This window comes from Melanerpes formicivorus, unplaced genomic scaffold, assembly GCF_026170545.1.
Source record: "Melanerpes formicivorus ecotype bairdi unplaced genomic scaffold, bMelFor1.0.p_v2 SCAF_6, whole genome shotgun sequence".
NCBI lineage: Eukaryota > Metazoa > Chordata > Aves > Piciformes > Picidae > Melanerpes > Melanerpes formicivorus.
This window is the reverse complement of record NW_027142358.1, coordinates 2,494,247-2,510,101: the sequence shown is the minus strand read 5'-3', so window position 1 is coordinate 2,510,101 and position 15,855 is coordinate 2,494,247. Positions and strand designations below refer to the sequence as shown.

The 15,855-nt window shown below is 42.8% G+C and overlaps 1 protein-coding gene across 8 annotated transcripts in view; it reads right to left on the bottom strand.

Moving 5' to 3' along the window:
* Window positions 1-15,855, bottom strand: part of DCLRE1A (DNA cross-link repair 1A) — a 58,214-nt gene that overhangs the window by 32,343 nt on the left and 10,016 nt on the right. For 3 of the 8 annotated variants that reach the window (XR_010987476.1, XR_010987474.1, XR_010987475.1), the window contains exons 5-10: window positions 15,637-15,780; window positions 14,640-14,785; window positions 13,206-13,360; window positions 7,026-7,167; window positions 4,589-4,784; window positions 3,880-3,963 (exon numbers count right to left, since the gene is read on the bottom strand). Coding sequence is in view for 3 of the 8 variants with exons in the window: in XM_068139338.1 (XP_067995439.1) it covers window positions 4,589-4,784; window positions 7,026-7,167; window positions 13,206-13,360; window positions 14,640-14,785; window positions 15,637-15,780 (783 nt within the window). In the remaining 5 variants the exon portion in view is untranslated. Of the gene's footprint in view, window positions 1-3,853; window positions 3,964-4,588; window positions 4,785-7,025; window positions 7,168-12,492; window positions 12,665-13,205; window positions 13,361-14,639; window positions 14,786-15,636; window positions 15,781-15,855 lie in introns of those variants that run through there. The other 5 variants (XM_068139338.1, XM_068139339.1, XM_068139337.1 and 2 more) reach the window with 3 other exon arrangements.

Sequence of the window (15,855 nt, the reverse complement as noted above, 5' to 3'; positions counted from 1 at the left end):
GAGACTTGATGGGGTGCTTGGTTGCATGGTTTAGTTGTTTAGGTGGGTTGGATTGGTTGATGGGTTGGACACAATGATCTTGAAGGTCTCTTCCAACCTGGTCTATTCTATTATATTCTATTCTGCAGACAGCTGAGTTGGAATGGTGGCTATCAAATACAACTTCAGATTTCACCATTTCTTTAAGATTTAGTTAAAGACACACAGCAGCCTGTGCCCCACCCTCAAAAGAGACACTGGAACAGGTTGCCCAGGGAGGTGGTGGAAGCCCCATCCCTGGAAGTTTTTAAGGCAAGGCTGGATGTGGCTCTGAGCAACCTGATCTAGTGTGAAGGGTCCCAGCCCACTGCAGGGGGGTTGGAACTAGATGATCCTTGAGGTCCCTTCCAACCCTAACGATTCTATGATTTGTTCTGATTCTGGAATGAGAAGCAACTGGGTTTCTGTGGCTAAGGGGAGATGAAACAGCTTGGGCTGCATTCACCTCTTCTCAAAACTCACCTGCTTTTTGTCCCTTATCAAAGAAAACTCTCCCAAAAAACCCAACAAAATCATTCAGACAGACACAAATCACCCTGAGGTAGTAACTGCACCTTTAGCCTGACATGCTAACAAGTCTCCCATGCAATTCCCACAAGCAATCATCAAATTCAAAATAAGTCTTGGAAAAATCAATCCCAAATCACTTAAAGGGTATGCCTAAGCCATGCTGTCTTAAAACAGCCAAAGTGAAATGGCAGTTCATGTTAATGGCCTTTACTAAGCATATATGAGTGGATAGGTTAGATCAGGTAAGAGAAATGCTTTTAGCCATGCCAATGACATCAGTTCCTTTCTCCACTCCAACTGTCTATCAATCATTTTCACATCATTTAAAAGGATACCCAGCACTTCATGTTCCCTTTAATTGTCCAGATGCTTTTATTTTGCAGTGTCTTTGGACTTGCCTTCCCAGAAGCCTCCTCAGCAGCCACCACAGGCACAGGCAGCTGCTTTCAGTTATCGCAGCTAGCCTGAAACCTCTTGCCTGAGTCAGTTCAGTGAGTGCGCCGCTTTCCTCCTCTCCCCTTTCCCCTCCCTCTCCCCTTTTCAAACAGTGTTGCTTTTAGCTCATTTATCTGCCTGTTGGGGCGATATGTAATCAGAGCAGGAGTCCTGATGGGCAATACAAAGTGATTCTTCAGAGTGGCTGGCTTTGAAAACCATTCTGGGAGCTGATCAAGCGAGCGTTACAGCTGCCTCTCCCATTTGCTTTGCCTGCAGCCTGCCAGCAGCAGCCAAGCTGAAGAGCCTCCTAGATGTTCACAGGCCCATCTTGCTTCAGTAAAACCTGCTATTATTTATATCAACACATGACACTGCTTGGATGTGGAGGTTAAGGACACAGACTGACTCATCCCACTGTCCAGGGGACTCCGCTCTAGTCTTTAACAGAGACCAAAAATCCCAGCTATTAACTTTATAGAAGTGGCCTTCACTGCAGTTAGAGCCACCACTCTGAAGGAAGATAGCAAATGCTTGCACTCCTGCACCTAGAATCATAGAATTGTTAGAGTTGGAAGTGACCTCAGGGATCATCTACTTCCAAACCCCCTGCAACATCACACTACATCAAGTTGCTCAGAGCCACATCCAGCCTGGCCTTAAAAACCTTCAGGGATGAGGCTTCTACCACCTCCCTGGGCAACCTGTTCCAGTGTCTCACCACCCTCATCGGGAAGAACTTCTTCCTAACATCCAATCTGAATCTACCCATTTCTAATTTTTTTTTCCATTCCCCCTAGTCTTATCACTCCCTGATACCCTAAAAAGTCCCTCCCCAGCTTTCTTGTAGGCCCCCTTCAGATACTGTAAGGCCACAACTGGCTCTCCCCAGAGCCTTCTCTTCTCCAGACTGAATGCCAACATTGGGGGGGGAAAAACACTTAATGCTTGGTTAGGAAAAGTGGAGCCTCTCCCTGGTTACTTACACCCACACAATGCTGCTGAAATCAGGTTTAGCACAGGTCTGTGCTCCCCAGCTGACTCAACCTGCTGTGATCAGAGCACTGCCCTTTAAGAACCACCTCCACAAGAGAAAAGGCCCTGCTATAAACCTCCCCACAAAATTCTTGTTGAATGAAATGGCTTTCTACATAGTATCAGTCAGGGTTGGAAGGGACCACAAGGATCATCTAGTTCTAACCCCCCTGCCATGGGCAGGGACACCCCACATTAGAGCAGGCTGGCCAGAGCCTCCTCCAGCCTGGGCTTAAACACCTCCAGGGATGGGGCCTCAACCACCTCCCCGGACATGTGTTTGCAGTCATCTTCTATGTCCTCCTTGTCAACCCAAGCAAGTTAATCCTGTTAATAAACTTCTTCCATTGCAGTAAGGAGAACAAAAATAAGTCATTTGTTGCTGAATTTGGATTCTGAGGTCTTTTTTCCATGTAGAAAAAAAACAACTGGGTAACATGGAGCTCTCCTAACATGAAGGTGGATGAAACGTTGTAGAATTTGAGCCCACTCACATAAAAGAGAACTTGTAAAGTGCAACTACAAACCAGAAAGAGGGAGGAATGAAAGCAACCAGCAGGCTGATGCAGGAGTTCTACAGCAGAGCAGGCAACTGGAAACAGATCCCAGCACAGAGAGAAAAACAGAAAAGGAATCCAGCACAAAGCTATTTTGCTTTGCTGACTGAATTGAGCCTATCACAATCTGCTCCAGACACAGGCAGTATTAATTGGGCCAGGCCAGCACACATCAGTGTCAGTATTCTCCAAGATAAGTCATTGTGGTGGTTAGTTTCAGAACTAAGCTTGTTTCTGAAAGAAAAACAAACAACTAAACACCTGATCCTTCATTCTGGCTAGCAGGCTACAAACCTGGAATACTCTGTCCAGTTTTGGGCTCCCCGGTGCAAGAACAACTGAGCTGCTGGAGAGAATCCAACACGAGGATGATGAGGGCACTTGAGCATCTCCCCTATGAAGGGAGACTGAGACCCCTGGGGGTGTTTAGTTTTGAGAAGGGAATCTCATGAATGTGCATAAATATCTGAGGGGTGGGTGTCAAGTGGAGTGGGCCAGGTTCTTTTTGGTGGTGCACAGTAATAAGACAAGAAACAACAGGTACAAGCTTGAACATAGAAGATTGCACCTCAACATGAGGAGAAACTTCTTTCCAGCGAGGGTAACAAAACATCGGAGCAGGCTGCCCAGGGAGGTTTTGGAGTCTCCTTCTCTGGAGACTTTCAAACCCCACCTGGATGCATTCCTGTATGGACTATCCTATGTGATCCTGCTTTGGCAGGGGGATTGGACTGGATGATCTCAAGAGGTCCCTTCCAACCTCTGATATACTGTGATACTGTGAAACCAATAGCTGGAAGAGCCACAGAGAGGCAGCAGGTGCCTTGCACTCAGCAGCTGCCCTGCCAGCTGGATGACTGTGGTTCCATGTTACCAGCTGCAGGCAAGCTAACTAATGGAATCACACACCTGCAACAGCATCAGCTGGGTTTAGTCTGGATCTTAGGAAAAAGTTCTTCAGTACATGGGTTGTCAGACTCTAGAACAGGTTGCCCAGAATGGTTGTGGATGCCCAGTCCCTGGAGGTGTTTAAGGTCACAGACCGGATGAGCTCTTGGGCAGCTTACTGGGGCTAACATCACTGGGGACATCTGAGGCTGGAAGCAGCAGCACAGGAACATTTATGCCTCCCCCCCCCATCACCAAAGGACCAGGGGGTGCTAACTATCTCTCCTGCTCTTTCTTTCTCCATTCTCTCTCCCTCCCTCTTCTTTCTTTCTCTGTTTTGTTTTCTCCATTCTCTCTCTTTACTAAATAGTCTCATTGTGATATATGACCTTGTTTGTGTCTTAATTTCACTCACAGGAACACTCAAAAAAGAACTGCAGCTCCGTCCCCTCCTTCAGATCAAGACAATACTGCAGACAGCCTTCTCACATCAGCAGTACTGCAAAGAAATGCATTTTGCTCAGGAAGAACAGATAGGTTTCATGCAAGTTCTTTATTACAAAAAAAATAAAAGAAGTCAAAAAACCTTGAGTGGAATGGAGGCAGCAACACCTTTTACAAAAATCCTTCTCCACGGTGCAAGAGCCTGAGCCCAGGCCTCTCTCACAAGGTAAATGTTCTTTACAGGATTTAAATCACAGTGCCCAGTTCTGCCTCCTAAAAGGAGCTTCTCTGAAGCCTCAGTTATCAGCATGTGCCATAGGCCTAATATCATCCTGTTGATTATAACAACTTCTTTTCTTTTCAGAAAAGTTTATCCTAGAGGCAGCTCCTCCCCTGGCATTATACATCTGGGCACCTCCAGAATCTGAGGAGCAACTAAGAATGGGGAAAAAGGAGGAAGATAAAAATAACCCACATTTTGCATTTGCACAGAAGTTATGGGGAAAATAAGTACATGAGGAAGCAAGGTGCTTTTTCTTTTCTTTTCTTCCTCCCCTCCCCCTCTCCTTTTTTCTCCCAAATTCAGCTTTCTCAGGACTATGGCAGCTTAGAGCTGCCTAAAGAGAGGTCCATGGAAAAAGGAGTTAAATAACCCTCACAGCTCCCCAACTCCAGCCTACCTCCTTCCAAATACACATTCTTCCTTATCTTTATTTATGCTACTGCCCTCAGTCAGCCAGTCTCTAAACTGCTTCTCCATCAAGCTCCGAGCTCGCCAGTCACCCACGTTTACAGTGGGGATGATCTTCTGTGGCTTCAGCCACTGGACGAAACGCTTCATCTCCAGGTAACTGCTGTGTTCACTGTAAGGAATCCCTGAAATGAAACAAATCACAGCAAGCTGTCAAGCCTGCTTAGCTTCAGGCCAAAATACCTTTGCAAGCTTTCCAGCTAAGAAATACTTTAGATAATACTTTTTTTTTTAAGATTTGTATTTGAGATCTAAAGTGTACAGCTAAGGTAAAATGAAAGCTTAAGGTCTTCCTTCTGGACAAATTTGCCTTGGGTTAAGTTACCAACACATTCATCAGTGCAAAATGAGCAATATCAAGCATTCTGCCTCTGTACTCAATACTGGTTAGGCCACACCTTGAGTACTGAGCATAGGTTGGACACGATGATCTTGAAGGTCTCTTCCAACCTGGTCTATTCTATTCTGGGCTCCTCAGTTTAGGAAAGATGTTGAGTTGCTAGAACGTGTCCAGAGAAGGGCAACAAAGCTGGGGAGGGGTTTGGAGCACAGCCCTATGAGGAGAGGCTGAGGGATCTGGGGTTGCTTAGCCTAGAGAAGAGGGGACTCAGGGGAGACCTTATTGCTCTCTGCAACTACCTGAAGGGAGGTTGTAGACAGGCGGAGGTCAGTCTCTTCTCCCAGGCAGCCAGCACCAGAACAAGAGGACACAGTCTCAAGCTGTGCCAGGGGAGGTTTAGGCTGGATGTTAGGAAGATGTTCTTCACAGAAAGAGTGATTGCCCATTCAAATGTGCTGCCCAGGGAGATGGTGGAGACACCATCACTGAAGGTGTTTAGGAAGGCACTGAATGAGGTGCTTGGTGCCATGGGTTAGTTGATTAGATGGTGTTGGTTGATAGGTTGGACTCAATGATCTCGAAGGTCTTTTCCAACCTGGTTAATTCAGTTCTATTCTATTTGATGAAAGGAATGTGAAGCGATTCAACTCCACTCACTGAAAACTACCTAGTATCAAGTGATAGGATGAGAGGGAATGGAATGGACCAGACCAGGTTGGAAGAGACCTTAAAGATCATCGTGTTCAACCTATCATCCAACACCACCTAATCAACTAACCCATGGCACCAAGCACCCCATCAAGTCCCCTCCTGAACACCTCCAATGATGGTGACTCCACCACCTCCCTGGGCAGCACATTCCAAAGGGCAATCACTCTCTCTGTGTAGAACTTCCTCCTAACCTCCAGCCTAAACCTCCCCTGGCGCAGCCTGAGACTGTGTCCTCTTGTTCTGGTGCTGGTTGCCTGGCCTCAAGTTGTGCCAGGGCAAGTTTAGATTGGATATTAGAAAATACTTCCTTACTGAAAGAATCACCAGGCATTGTAATAGGTTGCCCAGAACGTGGTGAATATCTAGAGGTGTTAAAAAAACATGTAGACATGTTTGAGATATAGCTTCATAGCCTTTGTGTGATAGGTCAAAGGTTGGACTTCAAGATATTAGAGGTCTTTCCCAACCAAAAAGATTCTATGATTCTTTAAGAACTGGGAGGAAGACCTCTCACAAATTAGAAAGGTATGGGATGAAATCATAGTATCAGTCAGGGTTGGAAGGGACCACAAGGATCATCTAGTTCCAACCCCCCTGCCATGGGCAGGGACACCTCACACTAGATCAGCCTGGCCAGAGCCTCATCCAGCCAGGGCTTAAACACCTCCAGGGAAGGGGCCTCAACCACCTCCCTGGACAACCCATTCCAGGGCTTCACCACTCTCATGGTGAAGAACTTCCTCCTCACATCCAGCCTGAATCTCCCCAACTCCAGCTTCATTCCATTCCCCCTAGTCCTACCACTACCTGAGATCCTGAGAAGTTCCTCCCCAGCCTTCTTGTAGGCCCCCTTCAGATACTGGGAGGCCACAATTAGGTCTCCTTGGAGCCTTCTCTTCTCCAGACTGAGCAGCCCCAACTCCTTCAGTCTGTCCTCATAGGAGAGGTGCTCCAGCCCTCTGATCATCCTCATGGCCCTTCTCTGGACATGCTCCAGCACATCCATATCTTGGCCCTGGCACTGCACTGCCACCTGTATCAGTCAGGCCAAGACTTCAGCCCTGAAATGTCTAGCAATCTGAGATAAAAGCCTTTATTTGCATGAGGACAGGAGCAAAATGTTTGTAAAAATCTGCATTTACAGTGTTCTCAATTACTCAGCTCACAGATCTCTCCTGGCGAGACCATCTGTGCAGCTTCTTAATGAGTTACCAGAAAAAGCATTGCTTACAAGGAACTGTAGGAATTTCCAGAATAAAAATATGAAAAGCATCCCCACAAAATGAAAGGTACTGCATCTTTAGCACTCTTATACCATATATGGTGATCTTTCCTCTTGTCTGAGGCTTGATATCTGCCAGCGAAAGGCATGAATCAGAGTAGGTCCACCCGGTAGGTCTGAAAGCCAGCACTTGATCAAAATTCTCAGAAAACTTATTCAAGTGGTCTTGCAAGCTCTGTGAAAAGAACACAGCATACACTTACTCCTATTAAACTGACTGTTAGTCTAAAGGTTGGAGATTTCATGATGGAGAGACTTCAGACTAAACTTCATTTTCTTGTTTTGGTTTTAGCGTCTGCCTTGAAATGATTGATTTGTGCCTTGGGATCTCAATAGTAACAGCTCTACAGAGCAGATAAGACATAACTACACCTTCTTACAGATCTTGCTCCCCAAGTGATTTATTTCCTTCTCTCAGCTGAGTGGTGATAAAAGACGGTGAAAGCCTCCTTCAGTGCAAAATCACCTAGTTAAAGTGCCACTGAGATCCTGACATCTTACACCCAGAAGCGCTCAGAGTTAATAACCCAGCAAACCTGTGCACGAGAAGAATATTGCTCTGAGCACTAAACTATGTTTTACAACATCTCCATTCATGACAGGAAGGAAACCATCCTTCATCTCTCCACTCTAAAAACAAAAATTAACTTGAAAGAGTTTCCAAGTTGGCTAAATTAGCTCTCAGTGTCATTTAAGATAGGCTTGGAAAGAGGATGAGAGTGAAGGAGAAGGAATGTACAATCCTACTTTTGGATGAAATGAAGCCAGCATGATTTCAAGCCAAAACCATAAAACCAATTCCAAAGTGTCCTGTATAAAATCTTAAAGGCACAGTCTCCATTTGAAAGCCCTACAATACTACAGAACTCAAAATCATTACCTGTATCAGAAGGCGGAAGAGAAATAGAAAAGACTGATTAAAAACAGATGAGTGACACAGGCTGACAGAGCAGTAACTAACCTGTCAGACACTTGACAATTATTAAGCAGAGGAGGGAAGAATCATTAACCATCAGCCTGTGACACTGCCATATTTAATAACACCTTCAGTACAATGTTCACAGGCAACATACAGAGTCCATCAAGCTAGGCACATAAAAGAAGGGGGGAAAAAAAACAACCTACCATAATACACAGTTCAACCAGCAACAGGAATTATGATTAGCTGCTTTGACACTTGAAACACTGCAAATCTTCAGTCCTCACCAAATGAAAGATGCAAATGTAGCAGTGTAATTCTCCTTCACACTTCATTTTGGGAAGATTAACATAATTTAAGGTAGTAATTCACGTATTTGCTCCCCTTACTCTAATGAAGCCTAAATATGATACTTCAAATACAATTGTAAGTATTATATCAACAAATGCTAATTTGCTCTCAATTTTTGTCATGAATCAAGTGCACAATAGCCACATTAAGAATGCAATTCCAGTGTCATAAAAAAGCTCATTACTTCACTCATAGGCACTTTTGGAAATCTCACTTCAGTGCTAGTACAAGACATGATTGAGCTAAGCTCCATCAAAGAGGTACACAGGCCTGAAGACCTCAGTTCTCTGGAAATCTTCCACTGCATGTTCAAGAAGCAGAAGCCTGAGTTTTTGGTTGTCACAAAGAATTGTTTGTTGCAAAAGAACCAGGCAGGCATATTTGAAAAGATGGCCTTGTTCCACCAAAACCAAACTACTACAGCCTTTATTCACAACAAGCCCAGTTTAAATACACCTTCCAATTTCTTCTTTGATTGCTCTAGCCAACATTGTTCTAAACCTTCAGCCTTTGAAAATGGAAAATGTATGTCATTGCTAAATCAACCTCCTTCAATTACCATGCCAGCCCTGTTATCTACAGTGTCACTGAAGTCAGCAGCACACGCAAACAGATTCCAGAAGATAGGAGAAGGCTCCAACATGATTAAGCAGTTAATTTACAGTCAGCCCTAACACCAATCAAACTTCCTTGGCTTGCTCAAGAACATCTATTTATCAGCACATACAGCAGCCCCTGCATTTTACTGCAGTAAATCCAGTACTGATGTACCACATCTCATTTACTTCTTTTTAAATCTTTCCTTTTCATCTATCAAATCCACTTGCAACGCTGCAACAATTAATGCTTTATGAGTAAACATTTTAATTAAACACCTGAAATAAATCACACATATAAAATGTATACACTTTTAAAATATGTAGGGTAAATATCATCCATTAAGAATACCCAGAACATGAATCTGCAGCATGTCACCTCACTCTTGACCCAAGCAGCACCTGAAGAAAATGTGATATCAGGTCCCAATACAGAAAGTCAAGAAAGCCACAGATGGTCATCCGTGCATATGTATAGAAACATATAAAACAAACAAACAAGAGGCCCACACAATCCAACAGCTATGTGTAACACAAAAACCTTCCTCCTCTGCTACTATCTAGTCTCTGCCTCTGATCCTCTATGGCTTGCTCTTTCTAGTTTTGTCCTGCAGAGAAAAGAAAGAGGGAATAGGAAAAAGAAAGAAAGAGGGAATAGGAAAAAGAAAGAAAGAGGGAATAGGAAAAAGAAAGAAAGAGGGAATAGGAAAAAGAAAGAAAGAGGGAATAGGAAAAAGAAAGAAAGAGGGAATAGGAAAAAGAAAGAAAGAGGGAATAGGAAAAAGAAAGAAAGAGGGAATAGGAAAAAGAAAGGACCAGGTCAGAGCAGACCTTTGAGATCATCAAGTCCAACCTATCACCCAACACCATCTAATCAACTTCACACATTTTAGCCAAATACTCATTTCAAGTTCGAGTTCTTTTCAAAGAGCCAGTCATAAGGCCTCCCTAAAATACATCAAGCCTAGAGACAGTCGGCCAGGTATTCAGTTTCCAGGTTTTATCCTAGCTACAGAGAAAGACATTCTGCATGAATTTACAAAGTAGGAAGGACAGGCTTTCTTCTCAAATGTTAACTTGCTCCTTCAACAGATTCTCGGGATGGTGACACGAGTCCTGATGCAGCGATCACTGCCCAGAAATCAATATGTAAATACACATTTGAAGATAGCAAGTGAAACGTTCAAGGCAAGTAGCACAGTTTCCCTCAGTGTGGCTGCAGATGTATGGAAACATGCACATCTCGACAGGAGACAGCTCAAGCAGAAAAGGGCAATGCACCCCAGGTTATTGTCACCAAGTCTCTGGCCAAGTGAACGCCTAGGGTAGAGCATACATGCTGTGGGTTTACAAAAGTCATCTTTCCACCATACACTGCTCCACCTGTTTTTCCAAGTGGATTTAACACAATTACATTCACTTCATTTTCGTTTGCTTCAGTTCTAGGCAGAAGGTACCAACATTTATCTTTAAACCCTGGTAACGAGGGGAGAAAGACAGAGAGGACTCTGCAATCTTCTAAGCACCTGTGGCTTTCAGGTGAACAATGCTTTCTGCTGAATCACTACAGTGTTTATAACTCATACATGAAGAGCTAAGCTAGCTGTTCACAACTAATAAACCAGCTGACTTCAAAAATGAAAAAATCCACCCTTGATATTTCCCCTGAAAAATCAACATGGAGAAAAGCACCAAGTAGCACCAAAACTGGAATTAAAAAGCTGAATAATACCATCAACAGGAAAGAAAAAAAATACACAGAGTACAAAAATACCCCTGAAATTCCTGAATACGGATTCCAAAAGTATCAGCTTTATTAAAATAAAAATAGTAACATTTTCCAGCAATCTGGAGACTCAATGATCAGGAAAATAAAATGCCCTTGCTCACAGCAGAAAGCCTGTGAACAAAGATGCAGGACCATCATTTCCTTTCCATGGGGGGTACAATGGAAAGCTGTGGACATCCAGATTTAGCCTTGGGAGCAGTCAACTACGTAAATGTGGAAGCTTTCCTTGGGCAGGTACAGTTTCATCAACAGTTACTGCAAAGTAAGCTTCAGCTGTGGTGGGGACATGCAGCTTATGCAGTGGTTTTTTAGTTCTTTATCTAGAAACAGACCAGAGACCCATAAGGAGCTTAATAATTTAGGGCTCACTGCTGAAACCACATGAGCAGGGAATGAGCCCAAACTAAGAAGCAGGATTGTGTTTTTGAGTAGGGCTAAGGAGCAAATGAAACAGAAGATAATGAAGGCACTGGCATCCAGTGATGAAGACCACTAAAAAAATTCCATCTTTCCCAGTAATAAGACAATAATTCAGCACAAGACAAAAACAAGCAACAGATTATATCAACATTTACATGGCTGGCAAAACCAGAATGAAAACATTCATCATTCTTTAACCAGAATGAGATTACAAGTGAACAGGTAATTTATTCTTAACAATACTGTCTTTTCTGAAATTTCTGTTTGTTACTGCTGCTGGAGAAGAATCATAGAATTGTTAGAGTTGGAAGGGACCTCAAGGATAACCTAGTTCCAACACCCCTGTCCCAGGGACACCTCACACCAGACCAGGTTGCTCAGAACCACATCCAGCCTGGCCTTAAAAACCTCCAGGGATGGGGCTTCCACCACCTCCCTGGGCAACCTGCTCCAGAAGTAACATAGATGGTCACATGAACTCATCTTTAAGCATTTAACATTCCACCTGGGCATTCAGCTAGCTACTGGCATCATCAGATGTTTAGCACTAAGGAATTCTACCCAGCATGCCTCATTTACGTGGACATAAGGTTACTAATGGCAGTGTGAGACCACATTCCAACTTCACATCAAGTCAAAGCCCCAGCATGGATGGCCTTGGTTGTTACACCAACACTCTTGTACACCAATACACTTGTCACTGTGTCTTTAACCTTTCCTTGGCCTTTGCAGAGTCCAGGCATCACTTTCAGGATGCTGTAGATTCATTTAGTACCTCCTGTTCTGAGAGATGAGACCCTGCACAGGATACAACCGCCTGTCTCCCTGAAGTATGACTGTCTAGACACCCCTGTGCTATAATCTCTGCCTGAAAAAGCCCAACTATGTAAGTACTCCATACACACTGGGACACGACAGCAGAATCACATAACTCAGGAATCTGCAGAAGAAACTCAAATATATTACTGTTTAAGACAACACAACACATTAAAAATAAATCCACACACATTCTCATTACTCATTTGCTGCCTCACCATGGAAAAAGAACATTAAAACATTAAGGTATTAAGTTCCATCTCCTGCAGCTCCCACCCAAATCGTACAGCCTCTTTCTCTCCTTTTTAGGTCAACTCTGACCTTGACTGCCCCTGCAGCTAAATATCATCTTGTTCTAAAGGATTTGCTTGAGATGGCACAGCAGGGCTGAAGCAAAGCAGGAAAAAGAATCCAAGTCCCTAAGACGTAAGCGACCACTGTTTTTCTCGCAGTCTACCTTTAATCTAGAGTCTGCTGCTTTGCCTTAATGCCATCTTCTGCAGTTTGCAGTCTATTTAGAAAAACTTCTTTTCTCCCTAGGAGTCTGTCACCTTCCCAACTAAGAAATTCCCACAAGAATTCTCAATACCAGCTGAATTCTCATCTCACCTGAAATGTCTATTTGCAGTCAACTTAGGTGAAACAATGTCTCCAGATAAACTGATTGTGGGGGAAAACTGAACTAGGTGTACATATGAGGCGTCCTTCAATTTAACTCACTGTGTGTATCTGCTTGGATGAATCTTCACTGACTTTTAAGTATTCATATCCCCATATAAATCTACAGCACAGGAGAGAATATTCTCTTAGAAGATGGTAATACAATTAGAAATACATAGAAACTGAACGGGGAGGAACATGGAAACCCCTGTTTCTTTTCAACCAAACACCAGACTCGAAGCTGGCCACGTTCACAGGCTACCTCAAATCAGAGAGAGTCACAAGCAGAAAGTCCTTTCAGCCTTTTCCTGCATCATACCAGGTCAAAGGCTGAAAAACAGGGACTCCATGTCACAATGTATTAGTTGCTAATAGGACAGATCCTGCAGTCCTTACATAAACCTACTTCAAAAAGGCCCGCAAAGAGCAAGCCTTTGAAGAAACCTCATCTTGTGGAGCCACAGCACTGAAGTGAAATGACACTTTCTGTGCATCACGTTTGGAGTCAGATATTGCTGTTTAATTGCATTTCATTTGCAAAGTATTGCTACATGTCAAAACTTTGCCAAACAAATATGACCTGACAAGAGGCTACACAGCACCCAACGCAACGGTAAGATTAGCCAGCAGGTTAATCAACAGAGGACAGTTTCTCAACTTACCTTAAAATTAACTTGCATCATGGGAAGAACATGAAGCAGAGTACCAGCCCATTCCACACTGATGAGGGAATTAACAGCTGCTGACTCCAAGCACTGCAGTGTTTTGTACTTATCACGGGACATGCTTGCTTTTGAGCCCAAAACTTCAGCAATTGCTTTAATATAAATTGGGAAGAAAGCAGATAAAGAAAATTCTAACAGTCAGTTGATATAATTTTTATTTGGCTTGTTTTGGAGATACTCCTAATTATTGCACTGGATAGTTTTTACTGTTGAAAAAATAAAAATCCATATTCAGCAGGATACAGTACTTCATATTCTAAAATTAAGAAGAGAAATCTGTAATGGCTGTTAAAAACCTCTGCCTCCAATTTTGTGTAGGGTAATTAGAGCAGAAGCACTTTGATAAGTTTTAAGTCATATGTCTTTGGTAGAATGTTACTGAGTTGAAGTGGCATTTATCCCAAAGATGCCAGAAACATGTTGTTTTTGGAATATGCAACAAGCAGCCCACGTTAAAGACAGACTAAGTATCAGTGAAAGTCAGTCATGTATTGGCAACTCTAAACACCTTCAAAAGCACAAATGGCACCCAACTGCCTGTTCCAGAGCATACATTTGGGCAATCACAGAATGGTCTGTGTTGGAAGGGACCTCCAAAGGTCAGTAGTCCAACCCCCTCTGCAGTCAGCAGGGGCATCCTCAATTAGATCAAGTTGCCCAGAGCCCTGTTGAGTCTCACTGTGAATATCTCCACAGATGGGACCCCAACCGCCTCCCTGGGCAACCAGTTCCAGTGTTCCACCACCCTCATGCTAAAGAACTTGTTCCTAACATCCAATCTAAATCTGCTCTTTGCTAGTTTGAAGCCATTGCCCCTTGTCCTGTCACCACAGGCCTTTGGTGATCTTGGCTCCTAATGCTGTAACTGAGTGAACCACAGCACGACAGATTTTCATTAAGCCAGAAAAGATGCTTTCTTAAAATGGATTTCATAACAATGGATTACTATAAATATTAAGGAAAATACATAATCTAAGCTCCAAAAGAAAACTCATAGCAAAATACAAGGTTAAGAACTGCTGTATCCCTTTGCTGTTTCTTGACAACATGAAATTATTAACACCAAAAACATCATAAAGATCTCCTTTTTTTAATTGCTTTTTTAATTGTGATTAGTGATTTTCTCACCATACTCAATTAATTAGGTTCATTTAGCATCCAAATTGGCCTTCTGCATATCCAGAGGGGCTGTGAGTATGGCAGAAAAAGATTTCTTTCAGAAAGTTAAAACTTATTGATTAGAAAACTAAAATCTAGCAGTAGGAGTGTTAATATATTTCACTGACCATCGAGACTAAGTATAACTTATAAGAAAAAGATCTTTTAACACCAACTTCAACATTTAGTTATTTAGTTACTTGTTTCACATACCTAAAAAAACTTTCTCTTTCCCAATGGAATAGGTGCCACAGACAACCAGAGTACGTGGGTTTAAAGTCACTGTCTCAAAGGCAGTGTTGACAGCAAACTGGATAACCTCTTGTTGAGAAGGAAAAGTGTATTCAGGACTACAGTATCTGGGGCATGGAAACAAAATGATTTTGTTACACAAGACATCTGAATTTACCATGGTGGCACTCAAGCCTGCATGCATGCAAACAACAGGATAAGCAAAATGTTATCCTTCTATGTAATTTCAGTCTACTTGTAACCTACTGTATTAGAAACACCGAGGTGCCCAGACAAAATTGTTGCAATAACACTGACATTGAAGCTATCAGTCCATTCTCTACAGCTATTCATTTGTCTGACACTCAGTCCTGCAGTTTTGCTCTCTATAAATACCAAGAGCTCTTTGAAGCTAGACATTTGTATCATGTCCTAATAACATCCTTATTGCTATTTTTTGTCGTGCACACAAACCATAACATTTGCAAAAACATATGGAACAGAAAAAAAAAAAAAAGACTGCAGCTGAGCATTAGTCATCAGACACAGCAAAACTATTTTATGTCCATGACTCAGAGAAGGATCTGATGAAAACCTGGCCAATGGACTTAACCATTTTGGCATTCTTTCATTTTTTGAATTCCCTCACAATTCTTCTCATAATGGGGTTGAATTCACACAAACCCAGGGTGCCATGAACCTCATTTCAGAGCTGAGCATCCAATGGATGAATTTTGACACCCAAATTTTAATACCACTTTCTTTTTTCCACTACCCACTTTTATCCTCTCATGTAACAGCCTAACGGATAAACGAGCTAGACAGACATGGCCTTTCAATATCTGATTTTATTCAGCACTGAATAGAAGCTAAAGTGTTAAAATAGTGATGTCACATATTTCTTTGGTTCATATAAAGTCTTACTAAACTGAAAAAAGAGTTCTAGTGAAAAACCCCCACACAATCAAGCATGACTCACGTGGTATCAAGGTAAAGGGTGTGAACTTGTTGACCTATCAAAGCAGGGTAGCGCTCCATAGAAGGATCTGCCCTGAAGTCTCCTGTGTGCAGAATAACAGTTCCACTAGGCAGATAGAAAAGGATCATCGTTGCACCTGGACAACTGAAACAAACAAACAGAAAACCCCATACAAATTATGTTAGCTCTCTATACTAATACACTGCCTTATGAGATATA